Source organism: Amaranthus tricolor, chromosome 1 (assembly GCF_026212465.1).
Source record: "Amaranthus tricolor cultivar Red isolate AtriRed21 chromosome 1, ASM2621246v1, whole genome shotgun sequence".
In the NCBI taxonomy this organism is placed as follows: Eukaryota; Viridiplantae; Streptophyta; class Magnoliopsida; order Caryophyllales; family Amaranthaceae; genus Amaranthus; species Amaranthus tricolor.
Window position 1 is genome coordinate 6,260,099 of NC_080047.1, and position 20,170 is coordinate 6,280,268.

Here is a 20,170-nt window from a genome sequence, read left to right on the forward strand (position 1 = left end):
AAAAGGGGGATTTTAAGGGGTAAAAGTGAGATAAAAACTTTCTAAAAATAGAAAGTATTCTAAAGTGGAAGAACTTTTGAAACTACCCGTAATAGTAATGTGGAAGATAAAAAAGGAACGGAGGGAGTATGTTTTTTAAAAGTTTAAAAATATTACAAATTAGTGTAGGATATTCAAAAAATGAATATAATTAAAGGCAAACAACATTTTACAACGTAAATGTACAATTTTTACAATCATAAATTAGAGTCAATAATTACTTTTCTGGCGCCTTTTCAAATTATCATTTAACTAATTTGTTCTATTTTTGAGCATCAATGTTTCCCAATGTATGTGTCGCTTCTCGTTTGGTTGACATTACTATTTACTATTTATGACGCTTATCAATAATACAATAATTCCTAATCAATAATCGTGATTTGTAAATCAACTTGAAAAAAAAAAATAATAATAATAATAAAATCAAAAAAATCAAAAAAAAGTAAATTAAAATCACAAAACTCTCACTCTATCAAATCCTATCACATAAGGGTGATTTGTTAACTTTACAAATTACCGTTATTTACTAAGACTTCCTCTCAACAATATTGTCTACAATTTATGTTACCATCTACAATTTCTAATCATAATTAATGTCACGGTTGTAATTAGCATTAAATAATGGGGGTACCATTAATAATCGAAAAAACACATGAGCACCAATGATAAAGTACAAAAACACAGGAATACCATTGATAATTTCCCTTTACTTTTTGACACTATTCACTTATTACCTTTTAATTTGTATTTTCTTCTTAATCTATAAATTGAAACATAGTCAAGTGAGATCTTGTTTTATTCACCTCAATGCAAAAGATTATTAATATCCACTTTTTATAATATTTCTTTATGTATAATATGAAATATTAAGTATTGAATAAGTGCATTTTAATAGCATAAAAAAGCAAATATCTCTTTTTCAGTGGAATGGAGGTAATATATAGAAAAAAATATTCCGTACAATGCATAGCTTACTAGTTAATTAAAATGTAAGAACACACAATAATTTACAAAGATGAGACAAGGAAGTAAAATATTTTTTCGTTATTATGGGCAAGAATTATTCCCCACACGTAAGAGTGAGAATCAAACACTTATCATAAAAACAGACCAATAAATAATACTCGTTTGCAAAAAGAGATTTGATTATCACTCCACATAAAAGATAAAAGTAGCTCACTTACTTGAATACATCCTTTCTCTTTACATTGTAAGATTCCATGTCTAGATTTCATTTAGCTTATAAACTTAATGGTTGTTAGTTACTATAAATAGAAACTTCTTGAAAACTCACTACATGAAAATAAAACCTAATGAACTTCTATATATAGTATGTCTTATTACACTATGAACTTTCGACCGCCTTCGTCTCAGGCTTTTTTGGTCCATATTCCGGCACCGGAACAGTGGAACCATTGATCATGTCAGCCACTATTGGTTGTGCAACCTCCCTAAACTTTCTATAAATATCACTCTTGTAGAACTTTCTTGTTCTAATCACCAATATTAATGAAATAAACATACCAAAAATAGTAGCACCCGTGATTATAAGAAATGCCAAACGGAAACATTCTGGGCCCACACAATTTAGCTCTTCCCCTTGTTTCCTTATCCGGTTCAAAGCATTCATTTGTTTTGAGGCTTCTTTATCATATAAATAGCCCGTTACTCTTACATTAAGAATATATCCTCCTATTGGGCTTGCTACCGACCCAAAATTGTATAAAGTTGAATAATATTTGAGCCCAAATACTTCTGAGATGATTCCAAATAGTAAGGGCCATTGGGCCCCAAAGCAAAACCCAATAACCACAGATGCTATATAAAGCCCATTAGGAACATTGAAAGCAATTAGAAGGTGGCCAAGGCACGAAAGTAAGAGCATGAAAGTAAGGAAAAGAGGTCTTGGAAGCTTGTACTTTTTTAACAAGTACTCCGAAAAAAAACCCGCCACGACTCTACCCAGATAGTTCCATATGCTTACTAAGGAAACAAATGTGCTAATGCTCTTAGCGGGGTACCCGAGTGATAACCCAATTTGACCTAAGTTGTCGATGGCTGTCAATGTACCACCAACTCCACATATCGTAGCAACAAAGAGAATAATCATGTCGATACTAAAAAGTGCTTGTAGTATCGTATAGTCTTCTCCTCTTTCCGGAGGCCTAAAAACGTTTTGAAAACAAGAATCTGCCTGTCGTTGTACGATAGGTTGCTCATTTACCATTTCCTCCTTATGTTGACCATTATTTACCATAACATTAACCTTAGAGATACTTTCCAAAACCTGTTGTTTGTTCCTCCACAACCTAAATTCCTCCTTAAACACGGTGTAAATAGGTAAAAGAAGGAAAATAACCACGGCAACACCACTAGCAATGTACTCAGATCGCTTGAAAGTGAGTTGTTTTTGAAGTATGATCATGATCATAAGAAAACCGGCGAGACCAAGAGAGATATATAACATTTCATAGAATATTTTGATCTCATTTTTTTGTCGAACAACCTTCATAAAACGGATGGTACGTAGGAATGCAAGTGAAATAACGGCAGGTAACCAACCAATAAGAAGGATTAAGGCTTTGGAATTTTTACCACCATATAATGCCAAGTAGAATTGGGTTATGATTGCTCCACTTAGACCAACAAAACCCTTGAGTAAGCCTAAGACAACTCCTCGGCTCTCTGGAAAGTTCTTCACACACGTGACAAGTGCACCCGTGTTTGCAAAGGCTTGAGAGTTTGCACCTAATTAAATTTGAAAATGAGATTTATTTATTTATAATTAAATTTATTTATGTTAGATTTTTATAATTAAATTTATGTTAGATTTTTATAATTAAATTTATAATCAATCATAATTAAATTTATTTATGTTAGATTTTTATAAAGATGTGGGAGTGAAAATGATGATTAAAGTACAAATTAATTTGGTATGATATTTATGTACATAAAATCAACTATAGATTGATCTAATTTGAAATATCATATTATAAATTAGTCTAAACGCTCAATTATACACTTTTATAGAAAGTTCTGATCTAGAAAAGTTAGAATAATAAAGGAGATGAACAATAACTAGGGATGACAAAATGAACAGGTAAATGATATGTCCTCTCCTAGAGCCATACTCACCTAAAATTTTCATACCCATCACTTACCTTATCACCTATAGCAGTAAAATATTTATATTTTATACTCACGCCTATCCATCTGAATATGTATAAAAATTCACCATAATCCACTATAGTCAATTGAGCATAATTGGTATACTCATCTTATCTTAGAGGTCAACTCTTGCATACAACATTTTTGTTTTATTAGGGAGCTAGCTAGTAAATGATCAAATAAGACCTTTTATTGGATATTCAAATGGTGATAAACAGCAGAATAGAAGACAGAGCAAAGAAAAGATGTAAAGGACAATATTGATCCATGCTCATCATTAATTATTAGTAAGGCGCCAGCTATTTCATTTTAATTTTGTTAAGGACAAATATTGCCGCGATGAATTAGTAATTTAATATTCTTTCCCTCTAAAATACTTACTATGTTTGACTTTTTATATATTCGAATATATTAATTCAACCTTTAAAATATCTAATTATATATGATAAAAAATTATAAAAATTTAATATTAATAGTTTTTGCATTGCAACGAATCAAACAAAATCTCAGTGCAATATTTCTAATACAAATAATTTCGAACTAAGAAAGTATATATATTGGTCGAAGTTCAAGTGAAAACTATCCTTATATGAGAACCGTGAGAACCATAAAAAGGTATTACTTTTTATATAAAAATGTGTTACTTTTCCAGAAAAACGTGTTACTTTGCATTTATATTTTTTTTTCTGAAAGTTACACTTTTTTAGTAAAAAGTATCAGATTTTTTTAAAAACAAAAGTGACACATTTTTTGTGCAAAAGTAACACCTGTAAAAAGGTAATACATTTTTTGGTTCTCAGGATTCTCATATAAGCTTGGTTTTCACTAGAACTTGACCATATATATATATATATATATATATATATATATATATATATATGGCCATATGGGATTATGTTTAGTGTTTTCTTGGTTGCTAGCTAAATCTATCAGAAGTCGATAGTCAAACAAAACAACGCTGCATTAAAAGAGGTGAAGCGTTCACAACAGGCCGACGAATAGACATATACACGACTTTGGACCGAATTTAATTTTGATCCGATTTTAAAAATGAGTTTACCATTATATAAAATTAAATGTGGACATAGACTCGATTTTAAACCAACTTAAAATACCTAAGGCCCCAAATATGTTATATATTAATGAACCAACTCAACCAAAAACTTAAGCTAACGATTGAGGTTTTATGATATGTTATATACTCTAACACGCCCTCTTATATAAGAGCCTTTTTGTTTGAAATGTAAATGTAACAAATGACCTCCTCTAAACTGGTGCGGAATATTCCACTTAAATTTGAGGGGTAGTTGAGATTCGAACCTGTGACTTGTTTATCATGTTAGCTACTGATATCATATTAAGAAACCAACTCAACCAAAAACTTAATATGTGATAATTAAAACCTCAAAATATTTAATACATTCTTTAACTCTTTTCTCCTATTAAGTAATTTAAGGTATCCTCATTTCATGTTTACTAGTGGGCTAGTGGTACAATAACGACACAATGCAAGCCAATAAACGTCTAAAGACTCGAGATTTAGATTTCACAAATCTCATCAAAATTCTAAATTCATATATATTCAATGGCTTTTCCCGTCCACCAAGGAACATTTATATATGTATTATGTATCATATCACATTATATATTTGGTGTTGTTCACAATGGAATACTTTCTAAGCACACGAAGTAATTGCAAATCGATATGAAATTAAACCATGATGATGATGGATGTTAAGATATTTTTATTCTAAAAATATAGGAGTCTTTATTGTTTAATTTATTTTTTAATTATTCGTAATAAAGAACCTAAGACTTTAGTATAAGGTGGGTAGATCATTATCTCTATATGTAAACTAAATCAACTCAAATTGTTTTTTATATAATGTGTTAGATGATTCAACAATAATAACTTTTAAATTAAATGACTTGAAATATGACCGACCCAGACCTAACTTCTCCCCTGATAATTAATCTAATTTTTGTAATTCTATATAAATATGAACTCCTTTTTTTTTTTTTTTGATATGTACCCTCAAAGATATAATCAAGCTCATATGTTCTAGATACTAGATAGTGATTTTACAATACTTCTTTGAATGATAAAATTAGTAAGAAATAGCTACATTTTGCGTAAAAGAACTAAAAAATCAAACAAATCAAGGACTATGATCAATTCAATCTCTTTCATTCTTATTAACTATAAATACACTTTTCAGTTAAAAGTTAAAAAACTATTTTCAATTAAAGTTATTTTTCAAAATTATGAGGTAGAGTTTTTCCTTCTATTATTGTAAATTTGTGATATAAATTCGATTCTCACCACCTATAGAAATATTTATGTAATGTTTCCCTCTTACTGCCTATATAAGATTTTCCTTATCTCACAATAAAAAAATTAGAATTAAAATATATTTCAAGAATGTTAAATTTATAAATCGGACTTATTCATAATAAAGAGCTTTTTTAAGAAATGTGTCATATTTTTAGTATCGGGTAAGTTGAGCGTTAGCTAGAGAGCAATAACGAGAAATGAACTCAAGTTTTTCCTGAGAAAAGTGATACGATATGTGCCCAACTAAAACAAAACGCGACTTTCACATCATATTGAATGGGATGGAGGGATAAACATTAACCACGCATAAAACTAGACATACCTACACAAATGTATAAGCACATTTGCCAAAGAGCAGGCTTGGCAATACGAGAAGTGACGGCAAGCCAAATCATGAAGTAACCAAAAAAGTTAAGAAATGCACCCACCGCTAAGACCACCCAAGGAGGGGCAACTTCCATCAGTAGCCCAGCCGGGATCCCTACCGTAGACCCTAAATCCTTAAAGAAACTGAGGAGATTAAGGGTAGTTTGGTCATACCCTAAGGACGTTTTTATGTCCTTAGAGTATAACCCAAACATGTAGGTTGCCCCTCCCGCGGACATCACTAGGAGGGAGGAAAATACTAAGAACCACCTCCCGGTTATGACTCGGGCTATAAAGGGAAGCCCGAGTTTGCCACCATCACCTCCGCCACCTTCAAACACCATGGCTATAAATAAAGTACGCTAGCTAAAAATGTTGGTCGTGTTAGATTTTGGTATATAGTAAAGTTTATTCGTGGAAGAAATTGTGAAGGTTGTTGATCGAGTATACTAATGTTGAAGTGAAAAGAATGTATTTATAGTGGTAAGCTTTACTCATATGCTAGTAACAATACTACTAGCTAGTACAATAGTATCACATGTCTTTGAGTTAAGAAAATAAATGATGAGAATTATTATGTGTTAATTTAGCAAATGACTGTTAGTTTGTTAATATTAAAGGATGTAATATTGGTTGATTTATTAGCTATCAAACCAACTATTATGAATATATACTTGGTAAATAATAAATATTTGTTGTTTGTTTTTCATAGAAAACGTAAAAAAATATAAAAGTCAATGAAAAATTTACTTAGTAGCTCTTGATTTTTATTTAAAAGGTTAACTTTAAAAGTCATTCACGAAATGCCTTTTCTATTCACTAACCAAATCAGGGATGATCATGGGTTCAAGATCCATTGGACCCGCCCCTAATAAGATTGAGGTGCAATTTTTTGCGACCCAACGGATCTGGGTTTAGTTTTGGATCCAAAAAAATTAATCTGGGTTTAGGGTTTTCTGACCCAGACCCAGACCATTCCTTCTCTTAGGACCCATTAAGAGTCAACCCTGCTAAACCCGTTCCAAACTCGTCAGACTTGCTTTAAATGCAATCTATTATACAACACAAAATAAATTTAAATTCATTATAAATTCATATTCTACATTTATTAGGACTCAATTTAGACTTATATATAACCCAAAGACCTGTTTTAGTACTAATCAAACCTTTAAAATTTAAAAATATTGAAACATGAATAATTAACTCAAAACCCATATAAAACTTTAGTCCCCTACCCATTCCTAAATCAAATAGTCAAAAGCAAAAAAATTAATCAAGAAATAAAAAAAGCATTTAACAAAAACACTATTATTTGAAACTTTGAAAGTGTAGTTTGAAGTGTGAAGGGTAAGAACTAATAAGTCTAAATATCTAGGAGTAATATATAGTTGACTTGTACATGTTAATCTAGGAAAACAAGTTTGAATTCAAGGATATTGTCGCAGGATTTGATGTTGAAATATATAAGTAAAAAAATGGTCCATTTGCTGAGCTACTTGTTCAAAGTGTTAGCTGTCTTATTTATAATATGTCCATACTCTTATCACTATATTTTAAGCTCTAATTATTTTATTCTATGCATCTATAAAGATTCTTCCTAATTATGTTTAATTAAAACTTAAACACAGATTAGTGTAATTACAAAAGATGCACCACACATGATAGTCGTTGGAGGATAATTATATTAATGATGATACAATGACCATGGTTGCCTCTCATTTTCATAATGATACAATTAATTAATAAATATTTGAGAGTTTTTTTTAATCAAAAATAGGATAAATAATTAGAAATAATTTGAGGATAATTATGATGATACAATAACCATGTCCTAATGATAGCACAAGTCACTTAATTTAAAAATGGTTCAATAGATATTATTAGTGTTAGAGGTGTTCAATAGAGTGTTCAAGCGAGGATAATATCTCGATTCTCGGGTCGACTAATGAGAATATATAAATATTTTAACAATTTTAAATTAACTTTATAACCAAGTTTATTTCGGATTGGATAAAGTTAACCGAAAGCTAAAGGTGTTCAAAATAGTTCTAATAACTCGATATTTAACTGATCTTGTAATCGAATTTAAATTTACTCGATTTCAAAAATAATTTACAATTATATTAAAATCAATATCAATACAAAATCTCATTTTAAACTGACCTAATATATCAATCTAAAATCTAACCGAAAATCAGAATGAACACTTTTGTATAGCAGTTTATTATTGGAAAAATTGTTTGATGGCGTTATAGCCAATTGTGATTATTCATGCCAAAATGAACAACTTAGAACACGACACAAAGAACCTTTCATAGTTTATCCCATCCTTAACAAACAATAACTGACAAATACAATAATTACTCAATCAGAGTGAAGAGATAATATTGAAGTACACCAATTAGGCGATTACGTTATTTACTATTAGCAACTAAGTGACAAATTGTTCATTAAAATTAATCTAATTTTATTTTATTATCATTTAAATTAAAATATCTTATTAAATTTTAAAATAACAATAGATTAGTATACAATAAGACAATAATATCGGTGTACACGCAAAGGACTCAATGGAGACAACTAACTCGATTACAAAATGACAAATAAAGCTATACTAGTGGTTGCTACCTAATTGGCTATTTGCACGTCGGTATGAAATGGTTGTGATTAAATATATTACAATCTTGTAATAAGGAATATAATTGGTTGCAATTTTTTTTTTCTATGAAATGACTATTTTGATTTATTGTTGGGGGTAAGAAATTAATTTAGTTTTTGACCAGTGTTAAATATTTTAGCTAAAAAAAGTATTCGGTAAATGATTTTAAGCCAAAATAAACAAACTACTCAAGCTAACTTTTTAATTAGTTTTTGGTTTTTTGACAAACTTTTCTAACAAACATCCAACAACTAACAATAATTTTTTATTAATTATTTACATGATGCCTTCTTAAATAATTGATTCTTAAGCCAATACTTTTATTTGGTCAAACCAACCTACAATTTCAGTACATCATCATCGTCTGTCAAACAGACCCAAGTTAAGGATAAAGTTTAAACTCTTGATTATAGTTATAATCATTCGAATAAAATTTTGAAAACTTTACCAATATATTAGAAAAGATTTTTAAAAAATAATTCCTTGTTGCAGCGTTTGTATGTAGGGTTCGTGGTAGTTTTTACAAAATAAGATGAAAAAAGAACATGAAGTATTTAATTAGTAGGCTAGAAAGTAGAAAATATAAGAAGATACTCCTAATGGCGGATGTAACGAGTCTTATCCATCTACAATTAACCCATAAAATGGAAACATAATCAAATATTGATACTATATTTAAAGGGATATTGTCCACCGTAAAGTGATCTTATTCATATTGTTAGCTTAAAAAGTCGCTATTAAATCATCCAATCGTCTAGGAAATTTAAGGTTGGGCCAAATATTCTGCAAGCTTGATTTGTTAGGTTGTTTCCCAATTAAAGTCAATGTACCCAAGTGGTATATTTCCCACTTTTATTTTTATCTTTGTTCAAAATTATTCAACTACTCTATACACTATCCATTTCTTCTAACGTTAAAATGAAAAAAATTCATTAATCCGCTCAAATTCGATTTCAAAATACTAATATAAAATAAATCTAATGCTTATATTTGAATGTATGCTGAACTAACTTAATCGTTAGTTTTCAGTATTATATTACCGTTGTCTTGTTTAGTTCAATTTTTTTTTTTGTAGAGATTAATCGATTTATTATATTCCTATATTTTGTTTTGATAATTGTTGACGTTAAACAAAAATGCATCAAAAAATATAATAACTCATCATCCATCACATATAAGCGCACAAGATTATGTAGAGAACAATAGCAACATACTTTGAGTTTCCTACTGAAAGTGACATATTGTGAGAAAAAATATTACTTTCAGAGTTTCAGTAGCAAATTTAAAAGAACAGATAGAGTATACGAAAAAAAATAACATACACGCACATATATAACTAAAAACGTACCTATGCATATATAGAGGCACATTTGCCAAACGGTAGGCTTAGAAATATGACCGGAAACACCAAGCCAAATCATGAAGTAACCAAAGAAGTTAAGGACAGCACCAACAGCAAGGACAATCCAAGGTGGGGCAATTTCCATGAGTAGACCCGCGGGTATACCCACGGTAGACCCTAAATCCTTGAAAAAACTTAATAAATTAAGTGTAGATTGGTCATACCCTAAAGATGATTTGATGACGCCTGAGTATGATCCAAACATGTAGGTAGCCCCAGCCATTGACATCACTAGGAGGGTTGAAAACACCAGGAACCACCGCCCGGTTAACACTCGGCCCACAAAGTGGACCCCACTCGTACCACCTTCCATCGCCATTACGATCGACTAGCTATAGCCTATAGGGAGTACTAGTTGTAAGAGTTGAGTTTAGTAATGTGATGTGAAGGTTGTATAACTTGTCAATATTTATAGGATTTAGTTTAGACTAGTACTAGTATATGGTACTTATATGGGGATTGAGAAACTTAGTTGATAACCAATACTCAATAGTCAATATTATTATTGAATATGTGAAATAGATGTGTATATACTTTCTTGTATTCACTATTAATGTCTTATATGCTTTATACACTCTATTCAATACACTTATTTAATTTTTAATATTTTTGATTGTGCATGATTAAAAATTGTAAAAAATTAATATGAATAATCCTTGTATTGAGACGAATTAAACATGATCTCACTTAATTATATTTTAACTTATAAATTAATAATAAAATACAAATTAAGAGTAAGAGATGAATAGTGACTAAAAAGCAAATGAAAGATAGTAAATTGGAGGGAGTATGATTTATATTAAAACTATTTAAAAGGTTATATTATACTCACTTTATTTCTTTTAAAGGGTTCCTTTTGCCTTTTTCAAGTATTCATTAATCACCTTTTTTTATTAAAATAAGTTAAAACTTAACATGTTAAATTTTAATCCGAAATCCGATTGATGTATTTAGTGAGTTATATAACCCATAATGTTTGACCCATACCTCAAAAATGATCTGAATTATAAATACCGAATGTTACTAGGTTAGACCTCACCATGTTGATTTTTTTTATTTTCAGTTTCACGTCATCATTTTTAGTCGGAACTCATTATAGTTCTAATTAAATTTTGTATTTTAAGTTAACGTTTATTTGTTGTAGCTTTAAAATTTAAAATATTAGTCTATTTTATAAGAAAATATATTACTTATAAACTTAATATATTACTCCCTCCGTTTTCAAATGTTCTTTCCATTTACTTTTTGCAGTTTGCACAGTTTTCAAAGTAAATTTTGAACCTTAATATCTCTAAATACGCATCACAAGAAAATTATAAAAAATATATAATAAAAAAGTATACATTAAGACGAATCTAACGAGATCTCACATTGATATATTTTATCATTTATATATGTCTTAAAAATCTTAATTAAATTTCTCTCTCCAAAATAAAATATTCTAAATGGGAAGAACATTAGGAAACGAAAGGAGTAGATATTATAGAGTATACTTCTATAGAGTTTTTAAAAAATTTAATGATAAAATAATCATGAAAAATCATTGATTCATTGGGTTACCTGAACCCAACACGACTCGATCCAAAAATGATCCGATTTCAAATTCACACGACTAAAACCCTTGAAGCTCTTATCGAATACTATTTTTTCAAGTTGAGTTAAAAATTGATTAAGTGGGATTTTGTTTGCATTAATTCATTTTAATACAAATTTCATAATATTAACATTTATAAAATTTTAGTTTTGTAGAATTAGTGTATTTAATGGCGTGCTGAAGCAAATAGGACACTCTAAACAAATTGAGTAATAGTAGAATTATATTTCTATTTTAATTTCCATTGTCTTAAATGTTGTAATTAAAGAAATAATTTTATATAGAAGTGACACGTAAGCACTTTTGGAAGAATAACATGATATTAGTAAATCTTTTTTAGTAATAGTTATTATTATTGATAAATATAAATTTACTTTGATTAAGAAGTTTTTATTATTATATATTCCAACACAAATTGTGAAATTGTGACTAGTCATAGGTCTCCATTAAATTAGTGATCATGGAGAATGGTGATTGGTGACATACGTGGAGAGAGACCTCAGAGTTGACTTTGTCCTGCGGTTAGGAAAGACAATTTTAAAGTAAAATAAGTTGGTATTTCCACGATTTTTAGGTTGAAAAATATTGTGTAATCTAGTCAATTTTTGGAGCTAAAAAATTATTGGAAGTTTATATGAGTAAGCTGGACTAAGCTTTTAGTTTCACATTAGAATGATAGTAATCATTTTGGTGTTTTACTCATAATAGTATTACAAATGCCTAAAGTTTGGAAAAAGTATTTTGTTTTACTCCTATGTCCTATTAAAATTCTAAAGTCTAAAAATGGAAAAGCATTTTATTTTTACAAATTCTGAAATGAGACGGCCTTAAAGTAAGACCATTTTTGTTGAGATGGTCCAATGTACTTACTCTGTTTCAATTTACTTGTAGCGCTTGCTTTTTCACGCTGTCCAATGTATTAATTCAATCTTTAATATCTCTACTTATGTATAATAAAAAAAATTATAAAAATTTGATAATAATAATCTTTGCAATGAGACGAATTAAACAAGATCTCACTTGATTATATTTTAACTTATAATTAAAAACTAATCACAAATTAAGACTGATGATTAAATAGTGTCATTTTTCTAATGTTGCAACTAATTTGGAATGGAGGAAGTACATATAATGTCTTAAAGTAATCATTTAAAGTTTCTGATAACTTTTTATAGTCATAGAATGATCACTTATAACCTTAAACTGATCAATTTCGATCTTAAAGTGACTAATTAGATAAATAATAAAATTATATGGGCTTGTCTCATGGTGAAACGATCTAATACAAGAGGTTTGTTATGCGTAGCCCTACTAGTTAGAATTCTATGCTTAGAAACAAAAAAGAAAATAAAATTGTGATACTAATTCAGACCTAATTCTTACCATCCATTTGGTTGTTGGTACCAAACAATAATGGTAATTGGTAATGAGAATGAATTGTAATAAATTTTTCATGAAATGTAAGTACCATGTCATTCTCATGGTGATGAAACTTGATCATTAAGTAAAATTTTTGTTCACAATTTTTCATTAGCACATAATATTACCTCTTTAAATGATAATTAATGCTTTAGATTGCATTTTTTTTGAAGAAAATGAGATGATTGAAATAAAACAAGCATAATCATTAAATTTTTTGAAAGATTATCCTATTAAGATTACACTAATATTCTATTATATTTCTTACCATTTAATGTTGATAGCTAAATTTAATTTCAAAATAATTTTCATGTGTTACAGATAGGGATGGCAATGGGTATTGGACCCAACCTGGATCCGTGGATCCGTATCCGTTTTCACGGATCTGGGTCCTAAAAAATTGGACATGTCGGATCCGGGTCGGATCCGGATCCGTTTAAGTTTCACGGGTCCGGATCCGGATCTGAGAAAAATACACAGACCCGGACTCGCGGATCTAGAGGACCCTTTATATATATATATATATATATATATATATATATATATATATATTAAATATATATTAAAATATATATTTTAAATCCCTTGTAATTAATACTTCCAGTTTCTTTAAATAAATTCCCCTGACAAGATTAATTTGCGATTGGAAATTGTCATTGTTAAGAACAATTATTTTAGAAGTCTTAAGCTCATTTGCTGCTCTTGGATTTCTTTATTGGAATTTGTTTTGTTAGAAATTGTCATTGTTAGGAGCAATCGTTTATATCATTTAGAATTAAGTTGCTTAAAGCCTTTAAACTACTGTCAATCGTAGAAAGCTAGTTATACACAACTAAACAAGTAAATTATAAGAACAAAGTTCAAAATAAACCATTAATATATGGTATGTTGAATTTGTAAAATCTGTACACTGAGTCTAAAGTCATAATATACGTCAGAAATAAGGATATTATCTCAGAGCTTATTCATTATCATATGGAATTATAAGGGCATCCATTTTCATCATTTTTTGTAAATAACCATGTTGCTAATTATGTTTAATGTCTTAATTTGGTGTAAAAAGTTTAATCTTTTTATTGTTTAAGAGTGATTTATTGTTGTTGTGTGCATTTGGTCTAATTTTAATTTTATATAATGTTTTTTTGGGTGATTGATTGTGAAATTATATATATTATTAACATTAGTCTATAAATATCGTTTTATTGCAATCTTAACACATTCAAAAATACAAAAAAAACAAAAACAAGTCAGACCCGTTTTAGACCCGGATCCAGTACTGGATCCATAGTATTCGCGGATCCGGATCTGGGTCTTGCAAAACTAGACCCGCGGATCCGAGTCTAGATCTGGATCCTGTTCCTGAAAACGGATTTGGATTCGGGTCCACCTGGACGCGGTCCAGATCCGACCCGTTGCCATCCCTGGTTATAGATAATATGATCAGCAATATGCTAACTGCTAATTAACTAACCTATCTCGCAGAAAAAGTTGAATATCAGTTAATAATTTTAATATGTTGCAAATCATTTTTTAATAACTTTTATTTAATAAAATAATTAAAATTTATTTTTCTTTGACTTATACATTTGATGAGTAAATAGCTTATTATAGCATTACTTGATTGGACTTGTACACAATTTTTCATGAATTAAAAGTCTATCCTTTAGAAAAGACAATTTTTAAAGATATTTCTAATTCCCACAAAACACAAAGAGGGTAGGAACGAACTCCACTTTATGGAAAGCGTCCTCAAATTTGGGAGACATCACTACTAAAAAAAAAATATATATGTTACGTGATATTTACTGCGGTTTTTAACAAAACGCAACATTAAATAGCATAAAAAAATTAGAAAAAAAAAATAAAGATTAAATGCTGCGGTTTTATATAGCCCGCAGCAAATAAGCTTTTTTCTACTGCGGTTTTAAACAGCAACATTTAAAATAGGTCATTTGCTGCTATCACTATTGCTTGGGGCCAAAACCGCAACATATTATGGCCAAAAAATCGCAACAAATAAGATTTTTTCCACTAGTACATGAAAGTATACTTACTATTTAGTAATTATCAATTAAATATTACTTATAATTTAAGACCAAACTTTTTCATTTTTACTTGCTCGTAATTTTAATTATCTATATCTTAAATTATACTTTATAAAAATTTGATATTAGAAAATTAGTATGCAATTAGATGATTAAAACAAGATCTTAATTGACTATATTATTTCTTACACATTAGCCGCAATATATAAAATAAGTTTGATAGATGAATAGCACACTAAGTCTAATGTAGCGAGCATTCCAAAATGGAGGAATTATATTAATTATTAATTTATGTAGTTTAATGAATTAATGAAAAACATCCTTTTCCTTTCTATATCTATTTTTCAGATGATTTTACCTCTTTAACCTAAAAAAGTAATAACAAGGGACAAGATTTCATTAAGAGTAATTAGAGATTATTATTCATCAATAAGAGAGAATTAAGTAAATTTTTAGGGATAAATATGCATACATGTGATGCCTTTTTTCCAAAAAAAGATGTACCATAATCAAAAGGATCAAATGAAAAGAACTTTATACATTAGAAATTAATTTACAATTTAAAAAATAATAATTATAACCTTCAAAAATTTTGCCTCCAACCTTTTATAATTTTTTTAAGGAAATTTTATTAAAAATAATCTCACCTATGAATTATTTATCAAGATAATCCTTATTTTTGATTAATTTAAAATATTTTATATTATTTGAATCCATTTTTCATAATAATCCGAAATTTTATCAATCTTCTTAAAATACTCCTAATTTTTATTAAAAAAATAATATATTTAATTACTCCCATAATTTTGTCTCCAACCTTTTACTTTTTTTTTAAGGAAATTTTGTTAAAAATAATCTCATCTATGAAAGATTTTTTTTGCATTCAGTTATAATTAAGATTATTTTGAACAAATTTATTATATTGATTAACCTATCCTTGTCATTAACTTTGTAAATTTAATGATTCTGCTGATTATTGTACAGACCTTTATGAAGTATATATTATTTATTGGACAAAGTGCAACGTATGAATATGATGTATGAGATTTGAAGTAATTTATAACCAATTTAAACTATTATTTTTTATATTTTCTCTGTTTCTCCATTTAGAATTTTAACTTTAATTGAGAAATTTGATTAAAATTTTTTAGACATATATAAAAGATAAAATATATTTATGTAACTCGTGAGATCTCGTTAGAATTTACTTAATGTATACTTTTTAATAATTTTTTATGATACACATTAGAGATATTAATGCTCAAAATTTGCTTTTAAAAACTATGCAAATTAATAAACGATAAAAAAAAAAACCAAAGAGAGCTAGTAATATCCAATATTAAAACTACAATTCAAAAAAAAAAAAAGTAAAGACGCATTGAGATAAAACTCCAAGCTTAGAAAGTGAAAACGTACTTTGATTATTAAGTTTTATTATCATTTTCAAATTTAAATATATAATACTAGTTCAATTTACAGTTTACTAGCAAGGTTTATATAAACCCTGGAAAAGCCTTCGGTCTTCAATTTTACATTTTTTATATATCAAATTTTTCATTAACTATGTAAATTAAATTATTTAATTAAGCTAATTATTATAAGAACTTTCATTATTTACAATATTATGAATTGGAGAGGTACGATGTGTGATTGTGAAGTGTGAGGTTTGAAGGAAAACATGACATACTACTATTATTATCATCGATCAAAAAATTCAATATTTATTCGATAATACAAAAAATTAAATATTAAAATATAATACTTTTGACTAAAATGAAGCATGGTGATATAAAAAAATCCAAATAAGCATGCCATAATTCAAACTTGTTAGTCCAATCAAAATTATATTATTTAGGAAAATTAATTTTAAAGTGATCGATGACGAATCAAATTGTTACGTGGGGGTGACAATGATAAATATAGAGATATACTCTATATGGAAGTGCTAAATACTATTCTATTTCTATTCTAAGATGTTTGCTCCAAATTGTATAACATTAAAATTATGAATTGAGTCATATTTTTATTAGAATATACTCCATATATATCATTTTTTTAAAATTGGATTTTGATTTCGTTTCTCACCTCATTTCATTTTCTTCACTACTCATTTTCAAATTGTATATCATATTTTGTTAGGCCTATTAGGCGTAAATGATCTGCAGTAGCATGATATTGTAAGCTTTAGGCCAAATTCAAACAAATTTAGTTTTGAACACCTTTCAAGGAGAAAATTTTTTTAAATGATTTTTTAAAAAAAAAAAATCCAAAAGCAACTTCGAAAAATTTTAATTTTCAAAATAAACGTCTTTGTGTCCAAGCCTATGATCAGAGCTTGTTTTCTGTTAATAATAGCGAACAAAATTAGAACAAGTTGAAAGGCAGTGCCAAAAACATCACTACGAATTTGTTTTTGTTAGTAATAGCGAATAAAAAGATGACAAAATTATAATTTTTAAAAGAAAAAAAAATCGAAAAGCAATTGCTCCAAATAATTAAAAATCTTTGATTCCATGGAAATGATGAAAGGTGGTAATCCATTTTTAATTGTGGTTCAAACTTCAAAGTAACAAGAATATCATTGATTGTTTAAAGAGTCAAGAAACCTTGTTACTCATCTCTTTTTTTTTATGGAAGTCTTAATCACGACTATATTATACTCCCATCATTTTCTAATAATCTTCCCATTTGAAATATTCCACTTTAAGACGAGAGAAATTTAATCAATGCTTTTAACATATGAGATCTCGTTAGATTCGTCTTAATGTATACTTTTTTATCATGTATTTTTTATAATTTTTTATTATGTGCTTTTAAAGATATTGAGATTCAAAATTTACATTAAAAACTATGCAAAAAGTAAATTAAAAGAAGAAAAGAAACAGAGAGAATAGATAGATGGTTAGATAATAATGCAGTGTTGATTACGATATTAAATTTGTATTAACTAACTAATCTCTTGACAATCTCCTAGAAATCTTTGTCAAAATCATTAATTAACGTTAAACTCTTACATTATTTATGGAGTTGCACATGCATGCTAGGTGTTAACCCAGGCTAGATCCTGTTGGATTCCTATAAAAAAAAAATTAAAAAAAAAAAAAGAAAACAGTTCATCCAGGTTAAATAAAGCACTAAACATGCCTGTTAGAGTTAAAAGAAAAAAAAATCAATTTTAAATAAATAGAGTTCATTCCAAAATTATAAGCATTAAATATGGTGAAATGAAAAATGTTAAAAAATTTCTCACATTAGATCTCACATTTCATGAAACCAAAGTCCAAGAAGACATTACTAACCTTTCATATTCTAGAGCTTGATTTTGTGATCCTTGTAGATAGATTTTATGAAATTGAAAGTCAATTTAGAGGATTTAGGGTCAGGCTTTAAGGAAACTGGGGGAATTGTAAGGATGAAAGATAGAAAAGTTTCAGTTGGGGAAATGAAAATTCATCGAATGCAATAGCCTGGAGCACCAAGATAATGTTTGCTAACGTTTTTTGCGTAAAAAAGTCACGAAAAAAGCGTTTGGTAACCTTAGGGTTACCACGTGGATTTTTGAAAAGTTTTGGTTACCATATGAAAAATCCAAAACCTTAAGGTTACCATGCTGAAGTTCTCAAAAATTTTTATGATTAAATTTTCACTACTATAAAATTGGTATTAAAACATACTACAAAAATTTACACTACTAATTATGCTTGTTACTAACAATTAGTAACCAAATCGATTCTAAGAGTATTTAGTGAAAGATATTTATTCCGCAATTGTGGTATGAGCTTATGAGCATGACTTTTTCATACTCCTAAAAGCAAACACGGAAGATATTTGTATTACATTAGTGGTAATAAATATTAATATTAATTAATATGGTATGACCCTTCGTTCTCTCAAAAGAAACATGAATGATATTTGCGAAAATGATTTTTCATAAAATAATATCATAAATTCTAAAATAAAATTGTTTTATAATAAGATCATGAATGATTTAGTCTATTAAATTGATCATTACAATCTTAAGGTGATCAATTAAACCATTAGCTAATTATATGAGTCCATCTCATAATAAGACGATCTTATATAAGACGAGCTACAATAACATTTACAGATTTACTAGGGTCCTTTTTAATTATAAAATTTTTTTCTATTATGAGAAAGTTTTTTTAGAGAATGCGACAATTTAAGAAAAACAATAAAATAATAGTGTATCACACTTAAAAAAAATTATATATATAAATTATATTTATCATTTCTATCCAAAAGTCAAAATATTTATTTGAAAAGCGACTAGCCTAAAAGTGAATAAATACAACTATTGCATTAAAGGATCAAATAAGTCGGTTAAATTAACCAACAAACAAGAATTAACAAACACTATCCAAATTCGAAACACATATATATTAGTTGTTCGATTTATGCGGCATTCGACAAATATCTGATAGCTAATAAACGTTATTTAATTGGAGTGACAATTTTAACCAGTTAATTTTATCAACTGATTTTAAACACATTTTTAAGAGCAATTTATTTAAAATTAACTTATACATAATAATAAATTATTTGAATCAACTAATTTATTAAACATCAATTGATAGCTCATTAAGTAATTTTAACTTATTTTGCCAAATAATCCTTAATTATTAGAAATTCTTATATGAAAAATTTCACCATAAAACACTGCTTATTTATTTTATGGATGCGAGTGTGAAATATTTGGCGGGCGTCTAGATGTTTATGCCACAATATTCTTATGTTCATTCGCATCACTTTTGTCACACTTTTTCTCCAACAAGTGTTGAAACTCGTATTATTTTTCTCTTTTGTCGACTAAAAAGCCCATGTGATGATAGCCTTCGACCCTTTTTTTCTAGCTCAAATTTGAGTAATGGATTTGTGGGGTTTATTCTCTAGATGCTTAATTTACGTATGAGTTATCCATAATAGTATATAATAATATTTTAAAGTTTATAGAATAGTTTTTAACTCTTTTGATGAGGGTATGGATTATCGTCACTCTTTCTTTAGTATAACTTAAACATAATTTTTAAGTACACATTCTGAACATATTTTTGAAAAATGTGTCCCGTAAAAATAATCGCAACTTTATGAAAAATCTTAACCTTTTGTCTATCAAGTGAAAAAG

At 28.2% G+C, this 20,170-nt stretch overlaps 1 protein-coding gene across 2 annotated transcripts; it reads right to left on the reverse strand.

Moving 5' to 3' along the window:
• Positions 1 to 1,077: 1,077 nt before the first annotated feature.
• On the reverse strand, positions 1,078 to 10,403 carry LOC130812579 (protein NUCLEAR FUSION DEFECTIVE 4-like). 2 transcript variants are annotated; one of them, XM_057678102.1, is made up of 2 exons: positions 9,916 to 10,403; positions 1,078 to 2,787 (listed from the first exon to the last, which is right to left on the reverse strand). In XM_057678102.1, the coding sequence occupies exons 1-2, from the start codon at positions 10,286 to 10,288 to the stop codon at positions 1,385 to 1,387; spliced, it is 1,776 nt and encodes a 591-aa protein (XP_057534085.1). In that variant the 5' UTR covers positions 10,289 to 10,403; the 3' UTR covers positions 1,078 to 1,384. The 2 variants fall into 2 exon arrangements, with proteins under 2 accessions (XP_057534085.1, XP_057534077.1); XM_057678094.1 differs by lacking the exon at positions 9,916 to 10,403 and adding an exon at positions 5,865 to 7,131 and having other exon boundaries at positions 1,079 to 2,787.
• Between the last annotated feature and the right edge of the window lie 9,767 nt (positions 10,404 to 20,170).

Excerpts from the sequence above, each read along its gene's own strand:
- LOC130812579 (XM_057678094.1), bottom strand. The coding sequence starts at position 6,252 with ATGGTGTTTGAAGGTGGCGGAGGTGATGGTGGCAAACTCGGGCTTCCC. Across the intron at positions 2,788-5,864 it reads GTGCTTATACATTTGTGTAG|GTGCAAACTCTCAAGCCTTT; the intron begins GTATGTCTAGTT and ends AAATTTAATTAG.